The sequence below is a fragment of the Megachile rotundata genome, chromosome 11 (assembly GCF_050947335.1).
Source record: "Megachile rotundata isolate GNS110a chromosome 11, iyMegRotu1, whole genome shotgun sequence".
NCBI lineage: Eukaryota > Metazoa > Arthropoda > Insecta > Hymenoptera > Megachilidae > Megachile > Megachile rotundata.
The window spans coordinates 9,219,274-9,239,137 of NC_134993.1; the positions used below are offsets into that span (position 1 = coordinate 9,219,274).

At 31.8% G+C, this 19,864-nt stretch overlaps 2 protein-coding genes across 3 annotated transcripts in view; one reads left to right on the forward strand and one right to left on the reverse strand.

The window, feature by feature from the left end:
• Positions 1 to 6,418, reverse strand: part of Axn (protein axin) — a 33,892-nt gene extending 27,474 nt beyond the window's left edge. Inside the window, exon 1 of one of the 2 annotated variants that reach the window (XM_012283310.2) lies at positions 5,872 to 6,418. The gene's annotated coding sequence lies outside the window, so the exon portion shown is untranslated. The remainder of the gene's footprint in view (positions 1 to 5,871) is intronic. The other variant, XM_003702411.3, reaches the window with a different exon arrangement.
• Positions 6,419 to 9,193: 2,775 nt separating this feature from the next.
• Hs3st-B (Heparan sulfate 3-O sulfotransferase-B) lies at positions 9,194 to 18,114 on the forward strand. The gene is made up of 4 exons (XM_076536833.1): positions 9,194 to 9,619; positions 11,810 to 12,429; positions 13,943 to 14,433; positions 15,604 to 18,114. The coding sequence occupies exons 2-4, from the start codon at positions 11,927 to 11,929 to the stop codon at positions 15,726 to 15,728; spliced, it is 1,119 nt and encodes a 372-aa protein (XP_076392948.1). The 5' UTR covers positions 9,194 to 9,619; positions 11,810 to 11,926; the 3' UTR covers positions 15,729 to 18,114.
• Positions 18,115 to 19,864: the final 1,750 nt, after the last annotated feature.

Sequence of the window (19,864 nt, forward strand, 5' to 3'; positions counted from 1 at the left end):
CCTTTTGCGTGTGCCCGACAGTGACTGGTAAAAAGCTTTCACTTTATTTTATTGCCGATAATTGCAGCAGAGGGAGGCGTACCGTTGTTCAAAGAAGCTTGTTAGATGCAATGAACGAAAGGTCAGGAAGACACGATTTCTTCTTTTTTCTTTCACGGTGAATCGGCTACAATACGATCATTAACGAGAACGTTTCTTCTCGCGTTTAATTAGAAATTGTAATGATATTAACAACGCTACGATTCTTTTGTGATATCATACTTTTGTGACACGGACGATGCGACCGTTGAGTCATATCGTGCGTGCAGTGAGTCACGAATATTGAAACTGTAACAAGATTTGTAGAACATTTATAGAACTTTATTTTTGCTTTCCTTCCATTTTATACAGAAATTACAACCTTTGTACAAGTATCATTGACCTAATTAATGTTTAATTAGTCTACTTGGTTTTAATTAATTACTATGCATTTTTAAATTCCATTAGGCACAATACCTAGAATAGGTTAGACTAGGTTAGGGTGCAATTAAATTACCATAAACTTACACTTGCGAACAGCTTTGTTAGGTCAGGTTAGATTGGCATAAAATTAGGTTAGGTTAGGTCGAAATTAGGTTAGATCAACGCATTGTTAAGTTCATAGTAAATTAGATCAGTTAGGTTAGATCAATGTTATGTTAGGTCGAAATTAGGTTACATCTTAGGAAGGTTAGGTCAAGTTATTTCAACGTTAGATCGGGTTAGGTCGAAATTAGGTTAAACCTTGGTAAGGCTAGGTCAAATTAGTTCAACGTTAGGTCAGGTTAAATCGATGTTAAGTGACATCAAAATTAAGTTAGGTCAAAATTAGGTTGCATCAGAATTAAATTATTTAAGGTTAGGTTAGATCAGGGTTAAATTATTTCAAAATTAAGATTAGATTGAAGATGAGATTTCATCAGTGTTATATTTAGGTTAGGTGCGTGTTAAGTCAAATCTTCATAAGTTTGATAAATTATATTAAAGCAACATCAGTATAGGTCATGGTTAAATTAGATCAGGGTCAATTCGTGGTTAGATTGAATCGAGGTTAGTTCGTATCACTATCAGATTAGATCAGAGTTTGACTAGTTATTTGATAAGGTTTAATATATACATGTCACACAGTGATCAAATTTAGTTCCTACAAATGTACAAAACTTTCCTACGAATAATAGTACCTTTCTTTAAAAATATATGAAGAATCTTCAAATATGTTTAACAAAATTTTTCATTGCTTATGTTCCTTAATATGAACATATGAATATTTAATAATATAAATTATAAGTATCTTGTTTGTACAACAAAGCAGATATTCGGTGAACTTAGCTTAACTCCGGGTCCATAAAATCTATCTACGGTCCTGCACGACTATGATCACCTTCAGGCAACGAAAGTGTTAACTGCAGTAATCAATATTATTTGCGTCATTGTTCTGCCACGTGTCCAAGTATCGATGCATCTCACCTCCGGTTACGACCCCTCGGAAATGCGCCAAACGTTCACGAAAAAAAAGAGAACAGCGAAGAAAAGAAAAATCAGAAGAATAGCCGAGTTAGCAAAGTTCCCTAGCGAGCAATAACGGGACCGAACACAACGGCCGAGTGAAAGGGGCCAAAGAAAAGATGACAATATTAAGAAAGCTTAAAGAAACCTCCGTCGTAAAGGTTTATTGGCGTGAAGGAGTTGCGAAGCGTGTCTACATCAAAGCGACCGCTCCTGAACTCTATTCCCTTTCTGCTTGAACCCTCGCCGTCATCTCGTCACTACCTCCACTTCTATCAACTACCACCGGCGTCCATTCCCTCTGCCAAGGTTGTGCACGCAACCAGACACCCACCCCCGAATGTGTATTCCACAGCACATTCACCACGTGCGAGTTAGGTACCTGCACCCGGTTGGTTATTAACATCCATTACCATCTCAAACGAGACGCAATGCGACGCACGATCAGCACATCGGCTCCTACGAACCAGCCTCGATATTATTTTTCAATTAACGCCGCGTTAATTAATGCGACCCGTTCGCCGTTTACGCTCGCCCGTTCTCTATTTCAAAGAATTTTACGCCACGTTTCAGGACGATGCGACGCTTTCGGAAGGAGTTTGGGGAAAAACTGAATCGATAGACTTTGTGTTTCGTGGACGCGGTGCAAATCAATTTTATTAAGGTTATCAAGATTGAGCTTTTGATATTTATTAGGGTTTGGGGTTTTTGATTCTTCCTAGATTCCGCATAGGTTCCCTTTTTCACCATAATTAGGGACCATCTAAGGTTTGCGCGCGATGAATTACCGCGTGTTATATCGCAACACGATAGACTGCTATGCAATATATCGAATGTATGAAATTGGATCGTTATGTATTGTATCACCAAGCGTGATATCGCCATCAATTGAATTACTATACATATATTATATTGTTATGGGTTGAAATAAGTCGCGTTATATCGCCGTGAGTTGAATTAACGTGTATATCCGTACGAATTGAATTGCCACGCGTTATATCGCCGCTATTTGAATTACTATGTATTATATAGATACGAATTGGATTGCCACGCGTTATATCGCTGTCATTTAAATTACCGCGCGTTATATCGCCGTCATTTGAATTACCACGCGTTATATTGCCGTCATTTGAGTTACCACGCATTATATCGCTAGGAATTGAATTGCCACGCATTATATCGCTGTCATTTAAATTACCGCGCGTTATATCGCCGTCATTTGAATTACTACGTGCTATATCGCCACAAATTGAATTGCCACGCGTTATATCGCCGTCATTTGAATTACCACGCGTTATATTGCCGTTATTTGAATCACCGCGCGTTATATCGCCGCGACTGGATTAGCACGCGTTATATCGCCGCGATTTGAATTGTCACGCATTATATTGCCGAAATTTGACTTGCCACGCATTATATCGCCGAAACTTGAATTAGTACGTTTTATATCGTCACGAATTAAATTGCCACGCGTTATATGGCCGCGATTTGATTTAGCACGCATTATATCGCCACTAGTTGGATTAAAACGTATTATATCACCATGGATTGTATTACCACGTGTTATATCGCCGTGAGTTGAATTATCACGCGCTGCATCGGTGCATATTACATTACCGCGCGTTATATTGTCACGTGTTATATCATCACACGTTATATTACCATGCATCATAACGTGACTAGATTACCACATGATATATAGCCACGCATTGACATTTTCATTTTAAATGCTATATTCCTTTCAAAATAATTATTGACATGAAATATTAAATATTCTGATACGCAATAATCAATAAATAATTATTAATGAACATATCCAATATTGATTCTTACTTCTTTTATGGAACACTGTTTACATATATGACATGGCATAATTGTTTGCATTTTAACGTAGAGCCATTATATAACAGTTAAATACCCAAAGTAACTACACTATTTATACATAAGAATTCAAATGATATTCAAGTGATTTTTACGAACGAACAAGTACGACAAATTTATAACAGGTACGTTCCTCACCAAGTGTTTAATCAATTAATCTGCCAATTAGTCGTTAAACATGTACACTCGATTATCTTCAAAAGTACTACGGTTAGAATCGAATAAATTCTACGGGGATTAATACATACTTATTTCAATTGTGTGTTCGAGATAAAAACTGCCACCGGTTAAATGATATTTATTTTCATCCTTGTAATTAGATTCTCGTTATAATACCGAGATTAATTATACGAGTTCAATAACATGCACTTCTCATCGATTCTTTACGAGATATTTCATGTACTACATTAGCCAATGAAATTTTCCGATGGTTTTCATCGTGGTACAGTGATCCTCAATCCCGTTATTTCTGCTATATTATATACACTGATATAAAACAGACGTATCCCACGAGTTATAATGAGCTTTGCAATTTTTTAAAACCAGATTTTTATTACGTATTTTATGATGAATAAGATTATGCATATCGCGGAAATGTTTGAATAACAATTTATCGGATATCTTCATATTGGTAGTAAATGTTTTGATAAAATCAGTGATACAATTCAGTTTGACATAATTCAATTCCACCCAGATTCCGCACAATTAAATCCAACGTAATTCAATTTCACGTAGTTTAATTCGACGTAATTGAATTTCGTTGAATTCAATTCCATGCAGTGCAATTTAATGTAATTCTACACAATTCAATTCAATTTAATTTGATTCAATTCCACGCGTTTCAATTTGACTTGCTTCAACTTGACTCACCGCATATCCATTCAACACAAAATTGGCGATACCGAATTTTAGAAATTTCCAGAAGAAAGTTTTCCTCATTAAATCAAACAAATTTCGTACGAAATCTTTTGTCACACCGAGTAATTAAAGAATAGGGCGCATACATTTAGACTTCATAATTATCCAGTTTGTTTCATTGTAACAATTTAAAAGGTCGTAAATCAACCAGCTAATCGTCAGGTTACTAAACAAAGACGCTGCTTTTGCGCGCGAGTTTAAATCCCCGCGGAGAAATGTCAAACTTCTTTTATTATTAATGTATAATCATAATATACATTATGACATTACATTGTAGTTGATGTATAATCGTAACATTACATTGCAGTTAATGTATAATGACAATATACATTAATAGCTACAACAAAATTTATAAAGAATGTAATGAAAAACATTTGAACGTTTTGTAAATGAGAACCGCTATGTCACAAGTTGGTTAATTTATTAGCAGCGGTAGCTGGCAATACCGTATAAAGAGTCATTCAAAAACATCCATTTAATTCCCCGAATTCGTGTCAAAAATCACGATAAATTGTACGAAATCATCGTAATCATTTTAAAAGCACTCGCCTCCGGTTCGATTAAAAATAGCCGAACGAGTAACGGCGTTTTAATTATTCGTCGCATTTATTGCAAACTGTCGTCAATTACGGATAATGGTTCTGGAGGGAAGGACTCACGTCGAACGGTCGTTTCTATCGGTTATTTACTGAATTATTTATAAAATCTCCGATTGATATTCACGATTATCAGAACAAGTGCACGCCCCCTCCGTCATAACCATATGTATTGTTTTGATAAAGCCGAAGGAGCCGCGCGTATTAGCGAGAGGCCGCGAGACGAGGACCTCGGTTACAGGATGAAAAAGGAAGGCTCGAGAGAGAACGAAACGGACGTGGAACCGGAACGATCGCGCGAAGGCTCAAGAGAGAAGGAGAGAGAGATGAAAAAAAAGGTAGGGCACGAAGCGAGGAACGAAAGTACGACCGGCAGAAAAGCTGGTGGAACGACTCGAGAAGAAAACGCACGGCTGCGTTCGGTGGTAGGTACGTCAAGAAAGAGAGCTCGATTCGTGAATACACGCGCCCCGAGACGCGCAAAGCTCTCGTGGCTCGGCTCTAGAAAGAGAGGGAACACGACAGGGGCAAGAGAGAGGGCGGCGAGTTGATCCCCGGTGAAAGAAAAAGGCGGAGAAAGGAAAAAGAGACAGACCCGGGGCACCGGAGACGGGAAAGGAAGCCCGTGGCAAACGGAAGCGAGAGAACGGAAGAAAATAAAAATGTACGCGCGGAAAAAAAAGGAGAAAGCGCACGGCGATAAAGGAACAAATAAAAACGGGCCCGAGACGTAAACACCGCGGTATATTTTGGAGCCAGTGGACTCTCGGTGTTACTGCACACGAGGAAATCGACGTTGCTTTTCCTTTTTTCCCCAAGCTCCCTCGACATCTACTTTTATATTAATCCAGTGTGGTCCCGCGAGCGGGGAGAAGGACAAAATGTAAAGGAGGAACGAAGAGCGGATAATCAGGGTTGCTGTCGCGAAAGAAAAGACGGCAGTTGGACTTACTCGGTATATCCGACGGTGCTTGTGTTTGCTAGTGCCGTGATGACGATGCGTCTGTTCGGCGAGACCGAGGTTCCATGCTCGAGAATGTCAACTATCGATGAAAAAATGGTACGGGCTGAAACGCAGACACATCGTAGCTCTCTTTCTCGTCCTTACTTTCTCGCTCTCTCGTAGCCACGACGACGATGATTCGGCGTGAACTCCCGACACTTGGACACGACGCACACACGCACCACACTCGCGACGAAATATACACACCGGGCCGATCCTCCTCCGTGATAGCAATGGCGACCTGACACGCGGTAGGCATGCAAAGTGTTTCCCGGTCGCATCGAGTGAACTGGGATCACAGCGAATTCACGGCAGATCGAGCACTATTTCGTCTAGGCATTTCGCGGCTCGTCTCTCGGGCACATCTTGGTCGCCATCGAGATCTAACACGAGTGCGCGGGACGCGCACTCTTGCGGACCCTCACTAAACTTGCCCCTTCAAAGACCGGCCAATCAACGGCCCGTATGGCCTATGCCCTTGCCGCGAGCAGTCCTGTATCTAGTTGACGCGCCGTCATTCATTCATCCCTTGGAATTTTCTTTTTTACGACTACGACAATGCCTTGTCCGTCTCTTTCTCTTTCCTCTTTGGAACAATCACGAATGGATAGTTAACACGTTCGCGTCATTTAAGAGATTATTTGCGAGCTTACTTTAGGCTTTCACGCGACACGACTAATTAATGTTACTACCGAGAAATACGCGCACACAAGCGCGCTCGTGTGTACACGGACTTAACGTTGCCAGGCGCGTATCTAATTCATTCAGCGCCTCCTACTTACAAATCTTTAAAAATTTCATATTTAAATACAATTATATACGTCTATGTATTAATGTAATAAATTGTACAGTGAAATTTAATCTATGGAATGGTGTGTTTTTAAAATGTAAAGTGTTCTTAGAGTGCATTATTAAAGATTTATTAAAATAGTTGTTAATGTTTAGGTGTTTCACTGTTGTAGAATTGTATATTTGAATTGGTAATTATTTCCACGAAAATAACTAAATTTGTAGAATTCAGTTTCGTGTATTAAAAGCTATGATATAATTAGTTAGGTATTAGGGTGCACCCCCTCTACGGACTGTTTTATATGCGGGGTGAGAGTCGTGGAATGTAAAATATTTCTTATATATCTCGTATTAGAAATTTAACAATATTTAAGTTTTAAATTTTCTTATTTTCGAATTTTTTAATTTTTAGATCACCAAATTTTCCAATTTCTAAATTGTAAAATTTTTAAACTTTCAAATTACTAAATTTCTATGTTTTCAAATTTATAAATTTTTAATTACTAAATTGTCAAATTTTTTAATTGCTAAACAGTCAAATTCCTAAATTTAATATTTGATTGAAATTTATTAATTTGTTAATATAAATCAACCTGTTTCAATTACAGGACACTTTTTGTTGTAAATTAAAGAATTTTATTATTTTCATTTTAATAATTTTGGTATTAATTTTGTTTTTGTTAAATTACATCCAATAACGGATCAAGTGACTTTATAGATTGTAATCAATTAATATTATATTAATAAATAAATAAATAATATATTAATTAATAAATTATTTGACGTAATTGTTTTGTTTTTTATAACATATGAATAGTGTGAAGTTAATTGTTAAATTCCTGCAAAATAAAATCTTAATAAATAAATTATATATAAGTTTCAAAACGTACAGAAATATATTTAAAAATATACTTCTGCACATTCCACTTTCTCTCCCTTCCGCCCCATAAGCAAGCTTTCTGAATTCGCCGCTGGCAATATCTTTAACTACACGAAAATATAAATGTTACACGTATTAGAAAAAATTAAGTATGTACTTCATTACATTTTTATAATTATATAGTGCATATTAAATTACATAGAGCAACCATTAAAGTCTTTGTTACTTTGAATAATTAAACGTATTACACCGACATCAAAGTTAATTACCCTTTATATTATCATGACTTTAATTTAAATTCTTTTCCATAAATGTAAGCTATTTAAAAGATTTTTAACCGGATCTTTATTACATTTTATGTTAAACTCTTGATTTTTTGCTTGTTAAAATATTGTAAGTCTCAACATTTTTTGAAGAAATCAAAAGAAGTTCAGAAATTTTGTTGTATAATTTCAATATAATTAATTAATTCTTTTTAATTTACTTAAATAATTTTAAAATATTTTATAAGTTACATATATTTTTAATAAAGGTATACATCTAATTAAAATTTAATGCTTATTCAAATATAAAAACGTTGTATAATCGAGATATAAATTACCCTAAATGTTTAAAAAACATATCTTAGCCGGTAATAACCGGTCTTAACCGGTAAAATCGAAACTGCTATTCCACTTACATTAACATCTCATTAGAAAAAAACGAAAAATATAGTTTTCCGTTCCGTCGCTCAATACAGTTAGTCACAAAAGTATTCGACTTTACATTCCAGTAGAAACATTAAAAAATTAATATTAATCCCATAAATGTAAAACATGTTTGTAATCCCTATCTGTTAATGCCATTGAACCCATTTGGAATTTACAAAAGTCTGTAACAAAATATATATTTTTAATATGATTAGAATGATATGAAGATATACAAAATATACTAAATAATATTACTAAATAATTTGTCAATAAACAATAAGTAAATTCAAATTTATAACAGAATCTATGGATATTAAAAAAATGACTACAATATATATATGTTTTAATTTCACATATATCAATATGTATAATCCCAAGGAAGCAGGTGCAAGTGGACCATAATAAAAGCAAAAACGAAGAAAACATTTCCAAGTCTATGAAATATATCTTTCTGCAGTTCCAACTTTTATAACATCCTTATTTCCCCCATATCTTCTAATTTTATCTATCGTAATATTTAAGTAATTTTACAACCTCTCAAAGACCACGATCGAAATTTAAAACAAATCGGAGATCAAATAATTTAATAACCTTCATTTCGTGTCACAATTTAATAACCTTATTTCGTATCGAAACATTTTACGGTAAAGGTTAAAATAAACTAGCGTTTACTAGTTCAAATAAATAAGATAATTTAATTTATTTGCACGTCTGATTTTATCCTAGCGCATACTTTTGTAACCAACTGTATATTACTTCCGCGTTTCATAAATCATGCGTGAATAAAAGTTTTCGTTCGATTGCTTCTCGATCCTTTCGTCCACGTTATTCCGATTTTCAGCTCGGTTTGGTCACTCGATATCATAAGATCTATAACATTTTTTGGTCAGTTTCCAAGTTATCAAGCGGGGTGGCGCTAGAGTCGTGATTCGCAGCCACACTTCGACACAACTATGTTGTCGAGCAACACGAGAGGGAAACGTTCCTAAGAGCGCGATGCGATTAATAAACGTTGCATCATGTTTCGATATAAAAACGAATCGGCAGACATCTGGCCGGAATGAAGTTCGATTTTAATCTTTGGTTAGAGGACCGTTCGGCAGTTATGGAATTTCATTGATACGCTTCGTGTTCTACAACGTCTCTCCCTTCTACTTTGCTCCGCGTTATCGATTGTTACGAACGCGCCGCCTGATAATGCGTTAAATGTGCACTTCCTTTAATCGAAATCACATATCCTCGCGTTTACTCGCTGAAAAGAATCGAATATCGTGATACGATCGGTATCATGTATGCCGCAGTAAAAATAACGTGCGCTTGAATATTGTGCGGCATGGAGGTAAGTTGATGCAATAAACGTGTAAATATTTTTTTTCGGTAATTTATGTACTTTGAGCATGCTGGTTATCTTCATTCGCGATGTTTGTATGGACTTTTGTATATTAACTTCGTTTCTCTCAATTTAGAACGTAATTATTAAGTTCTGCGTTTCATTTATGTTTCTGTTCAGAATGTTGTTATTGTGACTCTTAATATTATATAAGATTTTAATCTGAATATTTTCATAGAGAAAGTTGCATAATAAGACTTGTTTTTTGATAACAGTAATAGTGATGGGTTCGACTGCTGCTGTTGTAATTAAAGAAATTATTTAGTAATTTAGTTTAGTTACATTTTTTATTCTTGTTTCTTTTGAGAATGTTAAGATTTTTGTTGTTCTCAGTATTTTTAGAAAAGTTGTAATTATTTATATTTGGATAATAGCTTAAAACTGTTGTAATTTAAGGAATGCTATTATTGCAAGTAAATAAGTTAATAAATAACTAAGTTCATGTAACGATGACTGTATTTTTATTCCAAATGAAAATGGTATTATTTTTTTAAGTTACAGTATTAAAAAATACTTAGTATTTTTTTCAAGTATTGTTATTATTGTTGTAGTTGCTATTAACCATATTATTAGATAATTAATTTAATTTAATTGTTCTTTATTTATAACTTAAAGAATTTTGTTAAGTTTAATGTATATCATTGTCATTAAATAAATTATTATATAATTATGTTTATTTAACTTCAATTCTTTTATTATTTCCTATAATGCAATAGTAATTATTCTTTTTAATATTTTATAACAATAGTAGTCTGAAGCAATTGTTAACAATATAACAATTTAACAAATGCTAATGATTGACTGATCAAAATGATAATGATGTGATTGGATGCAATAACAATAGCAATGCAATAAAATAATAATATTATTCACAATAATAATATTCACAATAATTTAATAAACAAAAGGTTACGATCTTTATTAAATATATGCATTTAAATATTTTTAAGACTACCTTAACAATGAGTCCAATTATAAATTATTAAATTACTATATCTTTGATTTTTTACATTAACAAAAATTTATTTTTCGATTATTTTTTGCTGCAATGTATACGTTACGCAAAAAAGTTTTCCAATATATCACCCTGAATGAATGCAACCATTCAAGCTTAGAAACATGGCCGATCGTTACGCGTAATGAGTATAACGTAAACTCGTTACTTTTTTCTGCTTGTCACAATGAATTGCTACGTTATAATTACATGGGTACTTAAATTACTATAACGTACTTAATTATCATATTATTATCCTAATACAATATTTATTCTTTATCATTTTTATTGTAGAGTTAAATAACATAGTAAATATTCCTAAAATAATAAAGTCACAATATATGTTTGTATAATTTTTATGACAGGACTGGATTTAATTACATTTTGTGGAGAGGGACCTAATGCACATTTTGGGGGTAATTATTTCATGTTTTAGGTTAGTCTGCATTTCACAGAAGTAATTTACATTTTTGAGTGCAAGTCGAATTTTGGAATGCACGAGTTTGAATTTAGAGGGCAGGGTACATTCTGGCCCCTAATTAGCTACGCTACTGCAGTTTTACTGTTTTGAAGCTGTCTAGAAGAAATTTTTGTATTACAAAATTTAAAAAATTTTTAAATTACAAATTGTGTTTCTAAATATTTAAATTTTTAAATGTTCACATTACTAAATTTCTGTAGTTCTAAATTTGAAAATTTTTAATTTATATTTCTAAATTTAAAAATTTGAGGTTTCTATATTTTTAAATTTCTGAAGATGTAATTTTTTAAATTTAAAATTTCTGTATTTCCAAATTTTAAATCACAAAATCTAAAAATTGGAAAATGTTGAATTTCTATATGTTTGAGTTTTACAATTGTAAATATTTAACATTAATATTTCTATATTGCCAAGTATTGAAATTTTAAAATTCCAAATGACTAAATTTCTAAATTAAAAAATTGTAACCCCCATATTTCCAAATATGAAAATTAAAAAATTTGCAAGTCTAAAACTTTCAAATACAAACTTCCATATTCATAAATCTAAAAATTTCATGTATCCATATTCTTAAATTATGTTACCCTAAAATTTCTACTATAATAATTTTCCCAATAATTTTTAAACATAAATTCACACTTAAAACGTTCATAACTAATTGTAGATACGATAAAGAAAAAAAAATCGCTCTGTCCTAACATATCAGCATGGAAGTAAAAGACTGAAAGTGATATAATGGAATCCAGGATGCCAGTAAAGTACGACGATTCTTAAGTTCAGTATGGAAGTTCGAAAAGGGCTGTGGTCGAAAAAAATCCTAGTTCCGGCCTGTTTTCTGGTAATTCTTATCTGGATCTTTCTAATCGACAATTCCTTACTTCTCGTCGGTCTGTCCGGCAAAGCAACCCTACAAAAACCCAGAAATTCCGTTTACTCTGCGCACATGGTCGATCCGAATCTCGACCATCTAATTGTCAAGGAATCCTTTTTGATAAACGATGTCGAATCGAAACGCTCGAAATTATCGAAAGTTCAAGTGGTGTCACTTTGGACAGGCAACGGCAGCGTTAAAGGAACCTCAGCAACCCTGCGAAAGTATCAGGTGTTGAGGCAGCAGGGTTTAATTCCTAGCAAACAATTGCCAACCGCATTGATTATCGGCGTGAAAAAAGGCGGAACTAGAGCCCTGTTAGAGTTTCTCAGGCTACATCCGGCCATTCGAGCCGCAGGCTCGGAAGTACACTTTTTTGATCATCATTATATCAAAGGATTCCATTGGTACAGGTATGTTGTACGGTTCTCATTTTTCAAATTTTAATTCTCGATAATTTTTTTAAATTGAATTTCCTTAAAATTCCTCAAATTTTGTTAAACTTTTGCAAATTTTCTTAAATTCCCAAATTCCAAAATTGCCAAATTTCAAATTTCCTAATTTCAAAACTCCAAATTCCAAATTCCAAATTCCAAATTTCCAAATTTCAAAATTCCAAATTTCAAAACACCAAATTTCAAAATTCCAAATTTCAAAATTCAAAATTCCAAATTCCAAATTCCAAATTCCAAATTTCAAAATTCTAAATTCCAAATTCCAAATTCCAAATTCCAAAATTCTAAAATTTCAAATTTCAAATTTCCCAAATTCCCAAATTCCCAAATTCCCAAATTCCCAAATTTCCAAATTCCAAAATTCCAAAATTCAAATTTCCAAATTTCCAAATTTCCAAATTTCCAAATTTCCAAATTCCAAAATTCCTAAATTCCTAAATTCCCAAATTCCCAAATAACAAAATAACAAAATTCCCAATTCCAAAATTCAAAATTTCCAAATTTCCAAATTCCAAAATTCCCAAATTTCCAAATTCCAAATTTCCAAATTCCAAATTTCCAAATTCCAAAATTTCCAAATTCCAAATTTAAAATTTCCAAATTCCAAATTTCCCAAATTTTAAAATTCAAAATTTCCAAATTCCAAATTTCCAAATTCCCAAATTTCCAAATTCCAAATTTAAAATTTCCAAATTCCAAATTTCCCAAATTTTAAAATTCAAAATTTCAAAATTCCAAAATTCGAAAATTCCCAAATTTCCAAATTCCCAAATTCCCAAATTCCAAATTTCAAAATTCAAAAATTTCCAAATTCCAAATTTAAAATTTCCAAATTCCATATTTCAAAATTCCAAAATTCCAAAATTTCCAAATTACCAAATTTCCAAATTCAAAATTTCCAAATTTCCAAATTTCCAAATTTCCAAATTATAAAATTCAAAATTTCAAAATTTCAAAATTCCAAATTTCCAATTTTCCAAACTTTAAATTTCCCAAATTCCAGATTTCCAATTTCCAATTTCCAAATTTTCAAATTCTCAAATTTACATCTCTACTCACACTCGTCACATTTGCCCCACTTTATACATTCTTACACTACATAACACTCTGTATCGACCACACTTTTTTTTACCATAACCTTATACATGACTCACATCACATTTATCATAAGTCCTTTCTTGCACTAGATCTATCTCATCACATATCCGTTTACCCCCTTTGCTCGAGAGTTAACCTCTACTATTACTAATAGTATTATCAGTACGTAATACTTACGTCGTAATTACAACTAGTATAATAACAATTATACAATGATAATGGCTATTTATGTGGTATTATAGTAGTATTACTATAGTACTAATATTATTAACATTTGCGTTAACCTCAGTCCCCATTAAATATAATTAAGAAAATATCGGACAATTTAACAATTAAATTAAACGATAATTTTTCATTTGACGATACATTTCAGGCATCGTATGCCCCCTACATTGGCCACTCAAATTACGATGGAGAAAACACCATCGTATTTCGTGACGAGCGAGGTTCCGAGACGAGTTCAACGCATGAATCCGGCGATGAAATTGATTCTCGTAGTAAGAGATCCGGTTACGCGAGCAATATCCGATTATACCCAAGTGAAGAGTAAACGGGCCAATATGCCAAAATTCGAAGATCTAGCGTTCCTGAATGGCTCGAAGATCGTGGATACCACGTGGGTACCGTTGAAGATCGGTGTGTACGCGAGACACTTGGAGAGGTGGCTGCAATATTTTCCGTTGTCGCAATTCTTGTTTGTATCTGGAGAGAGATTGATCGCGGACCCGGTCGCCGAGATCACCAGGGTGCAAGATTTCTTAGGCCTAAAGAGAGTTATATGCGAGAAACATTTTTATTTCAACGCCACCAAAGGATTCCCTTGTCTGCTCAAATCTGAGGAACATCCTACACCCCATTGCCTTGGTGAGTTTGTTAACAAAAATAGGGAAGTTTTATTTTGAATGGTGTTAGTATATTTTATGATATGAGAACAATATATTAGGGAATATATGTATAAACATGTATATATGTATATTTTACACTGTGTATGATGTATATAATTTTGTCATTGTTGACTTGGTAAATTTCTTAATTTGCAAGTTTTTAAATTTCTAGAATCATAAATTTGTCAATTTGTAAATTTGTAAATTTGTACATTTGTACATTTGTACATTTGTAAATTCGTACATTTATAAATTTGTAAATCTGTAAATCTGTAAATCTGTAAATCTGTAAATTTGTAAATTTGTAAATTTGTAAATTTGTAAATTTGTAAATTTGTAAATTTGCAAATTTGTAAATTTGTAAATTTATAAATTTGTACATTTGTAAATTCGTACATTTATAAATTTGTAAATCTGTAAATCTGTAAATTTGTAAATTTGTAAATTTGTAAATTTGTAAATTTGTAAATTTGTACATTTATAAATTTGTAAATCTGTAAATCTGTAAATTTGTAAATTTGTAAATTTGTAAATTTGTAAATTTGTAAATTTGTAAATTTGTACATTTATAAATTTGTAAATCTGTAAATTTGTAAATTTGTAAATTTGTAAATTTGCAAATTTGTAAATTTGTAAATTTATAAATTTGTACATTTGTAAATTCGTACATTTATAAATTTGTAAATCTGTAAATCTGTAAATTTGTAAATTTGTAAATTTGTAAATTTGTAAATTTGTAAATTTGTAAATTTGTAAATTTGTAAATTTGTAAATTTGTAAATTTGTAAATTTGTAAATTTGTAAATTTGTAAATTTGTAAATTTGTAAATTTGTAAATTTGTAAATTTGTACATTTATAAATTTGTAAATCTGTAAATCTGTAAATTTGTAAATTTGTAAATTTGTAAATTTACCAATTTATGATTCTAAAAATTTAAGAACTTGGAAATTTAGAAATTTGAAAATTCAAAAGTTTCAAAATTCAGAAAATCAACAATGACAAAATTTCTGTTTTCAAAATTTGATCTTAAAAAAATTCCAAATTCTCAAATCACATATTTCAATTTTACAACCACGCTATATTGTAGACTATATCTACAACCACGCTTTATACTCTGTCAAATATGTAATATTAACCTATAATTTTAAGGTAAGAACAAGGGTCGTAGTCATCCTTATATAGATCCTGTAGCCATACAACGATTGAGAGATTTTTATCGTCCATTTAATCAACGTTTCTACCAATTAACCGGGATGGATTTCGGCTGGTTGTGAGAACAAGTGCAATAAGCGAATACATATCGATGCTAGTTAATTAAAACATAGTCAATTTTTACGAAGATACGATACATATACGACACGAATGCCATTAGTCTGCACCGAGATAAATAATCGGTAAAAGATACTCGTTAACTTCATTTCTTAGGATATTTTTTTATTCACAAACAAGCATCATTTCCATGTGTTGACAATACGCAAGAGAATTCATATTTGTGATATTACTGCTAGATGCGTAGATGGAAGATTGCGGTTAAAAAAGAACAATTTTGAAACTGAACTTAAAATTATATTTTAGGTGACATTGAGAAGATTGTGCATTAATTATAATAATATAATAATTAGTATCTCTCTTTCTTCTCTTATTTTAATATTATTATACATATCATAAGAAACAAGAAACTATTTATTAATATTATACATATCTCATTAGTTATAGGATGCACATCTGTTTTTTATTTTTTTAATATTTATAAATACCAGTTCAGTCTCAGAGTTGTTCATTTTTTAACATTGCCATTTACATTTGTAATTCGAAGGATATAGATATTTAGTTCGTAAAGTAACAAGCGAGAACATCGTTAATTAAAGTAATTAATTTAGTAAGTTGGAAATGTGCAATACATAATTTTCTATCAAGGAATATTTAAAAAAAAAAAATGGCGCAGGTAGCGCCATCTAGTGGCGCATAGCGAAACGACAGAAAATTGTTATTTTTCGTAAAATAACTTTTACGATTTTTTGATGCAAGTAGAACGTTCTACGATGTAAATGCAATCAGAGTACTGCTACGTATTGCTTAGCATGTTAGAATTGGTAATTTGAAAATTTAGCAATTCATGGACCAAGAAACACTATAACCATCTGGTGGTAGGAGCTTAGAATTAATGAAACTATATTATTAGAACTTGTAAGATATTTTTTATCAATATTATATTTGAAATAATTTTAAATGACGTATTTAGTGTATTGGGAATAATAGAAATGGTAAGATAAACATTTTTTAGAGTTGCAGTGATGTAATGTGTTGTTCATAATTGAATGATTTCCCGCCAAATATGGCGGCTTTAAAGACTGCCTTTTTGGCGGTTTTTTGACAAAGTCTTTCGTTTTGTAATTATTCAGTTTAACTCGTTAATAAAGATATGCAAATATATGAATTTAAAGATGAGCTTTTCAGGATAAAATATTTAAAGTTTAAGGCATATTTAAATACACAAGTTTTTAAATATTTGAAATTCGATTAATTAGGAAGTGTCACCGTCATTACAGTGTTTCTTGGTTCGTGAAATATATTTTTCCTAAATTACAAATTTCAATGACGTAAACACTGTTATTACTCCGACTACATTACCTCAGTAATAGTTACTTTTATTTTAAAATCGTTTACGTTAAGAAAAACAAATTGTTTATTTTATCGTCAGATGGCGCTAAACGTATCGTTTCCAAACCTTGCATTGATCTTGAAAACCATTGTCAAAGTAAATAACTCATAGAGTTTAGATTACATTCGGTAAAATATTTTCTTAAAATAACGAACAGTACAATTTAGCGTTTCTCAACCTTTACAATTAACAATCAAAATGTTTACTATTTTAAATGTTTGTTAAAATCGCGTGGATATTTTAACTGTTATTACTTTTGCAATGCGCTATATATTTTGTTAAATTCGACTTCCATTGTTTATCTTCCTCAAGTTTATAAAATGTATGTATATAAATTTTAATTCTATGCAAAATATTTCATTTGAATTGTAATTCTCTTGCAAAATTAGAATTATTGTTATCAAAGATTCTTATTGTAATATTTAAGCAAACAAACGATAAGTACAATTGAAAGCAATGAAAAGCTGTATCTCGTTTTTAAAAAATTTCAACGAATGTACGTTCGGTTAAGGGGATAGAATTATGAACGATGTCAATTAGACATTTGTAACGACGAGGGTTATCGAAAAGTTTGTATAACCGTACAGAAACTACATAATTAATTTTGCTACGTGCAAGTATGCACCGGCTTGCAACTGTAAAATGAATATAATGTATTTATATTTTGCAAAAGTGCACGCACATACATTCCTACATACATACGTACTATATGAATCGTGAATTTTTTTCACGAACGCAATTATGAAGTTAATTGAATTTTAATTAAACGGTAGAAAATGTTAGTTGTTAATTATTAGAGTTTGTTCCGAGTGAGTTGTACGTTTAGGAACACTTTAGAAACTTTTATTGACGAATGTACATTTTCGTGCAATTAAGGATTTTAATCGAATGAATTACGAGTGTATCGTTCAGTGAAAATTACGTTTTAATTTGCTCAAGTGAATTAAGGTACTTTAAAGATACAAAAGTGTAAATAAAGAATGATTTATGAAATGATATTTAGTAATTTATATTTCTTATCCATATTTTTGTTTGGTATTTTGTGTTTAGTCTGTTCTTTATTGTAAAGCTTACCACAGGTTTTTTTAAACAATTTTTGAAATTGTGTTTTTGTACAAGTGAAGAAAAGCGTTCTCTGAAATGTTCGTAACCTCAAATTATCAAATTCCCAAAAGCTCAAAAGCACGAATTCTGAGAAGCTCAAAATAAAAAATTAAGAGAATTTAAAATTCTCCAAATTTCAAAAGTTTACATTTTTAAAAGTTCAAATTGTCAGAAGCTTGAAAATTCAAAAGTTTAAAATTTCAAAATTTAAAATTCCTAAATTCTCAACTCTCTATATTCTCAAAAATTCAAAATCTCAAATTTAAAAAGTTAAAAAAGCTCAAAGGCATAAATTCTCAAATTCCTAACCTCCCAAATTCTCAAATTCTTAAACTCTTAAATTCCCAACTATTTACATTATCGAATTCTAAAATCTCATCATCTTGAAAGCTGAAATTCAAAAAATCTCAAAAACTCAAAATCAAATAAAAGAATCTTAAAAATAAGAAAATGCGATTTTTGACAAAATTAGAAAACTAAGTATATTGGGGGCTTAAGGACTATTATATGATCAAATTAGAAGTAAAATAATGTCATAAAAGCTTGCTGAAAGCTCTAGAAATGAAAGTAAAAAAAATATTTTTCTAAGAAAAGGCACAGCGCCATCTAGCGGCGAAACAGAGGAACTAATTGAAAAAAATGCATGACCGAACACGTATATTGGAAAAATATAAAAAGTCATATTTAATAACTTTCTGGACATATTACGTTCCTTGAGAAATTCTAAGATAAATTCTTATTAACATTGGATGCATTTTATTGTCGATTAAGCCTAAAAAATCAGTATTTATTTAATTCGTTTCAAAATGGTACTTGTGACGTCATCTAGTGGTCAACGGTAGAAACTAATGGAGCCAAATTTGAAATAATACGCCTTCAGAAATTTTGAATTTTTGATTGAGGCGCTTCGCGCCTAACTTAATAATGTTGAGCGACCGAGTAACTTTCACGCTAAAGCAAAAATAGTCAACTGTGTCATCCGGCTGAATTGGTTAAGTGGTGCAAGAGAAAAACGGTGACAAAAAAGTTGAAAAGTCAAGTACATAAGTGCGAGCAAATTCAATTTTGCATTAAAGTCTACGGGGATATGGTTTTTCGGTGATTATTCCTCCGTGGCATGCGCGGGCGGCGCGCAGGAGGAATATACCCGATAATGAGTATGCAAATTCGTTAATTACTCACTTTCAAATCAGTCTATGAACTTTTATGATTAAAGAGTGTTCAGTGATTCCCTAGCTACTTTTTCATACCATATATGTTCACATTTTCATTGTAAATAATTAGTTATTAATTAATATCCAACACGAAGTCGGCGGAATACATCGTACGCATGAGCTAATTTGAAATAATTAATAACACATTTTCTAAACACAATTAATGCACTTTAATTATAAAAGAATGTTCAGTGATCCTTCAGCTACTTTCTCGTATCATATTTGTTCAGATTTTTAATGAAATTAATTAGTTATTAACTAATAACCTAAGGCCAGCCACGGTGACAAGCGGTATATACGAGGTCATTTTGAATAATTAATTATACGTTTTGTGGATATATTTTGTGCACTTTTATGATTGAATAATGCTCAGCAATGCAATATTTACATGGTTCGGTCATAAAAGTTCATAAATAATGTTCGGGTAACG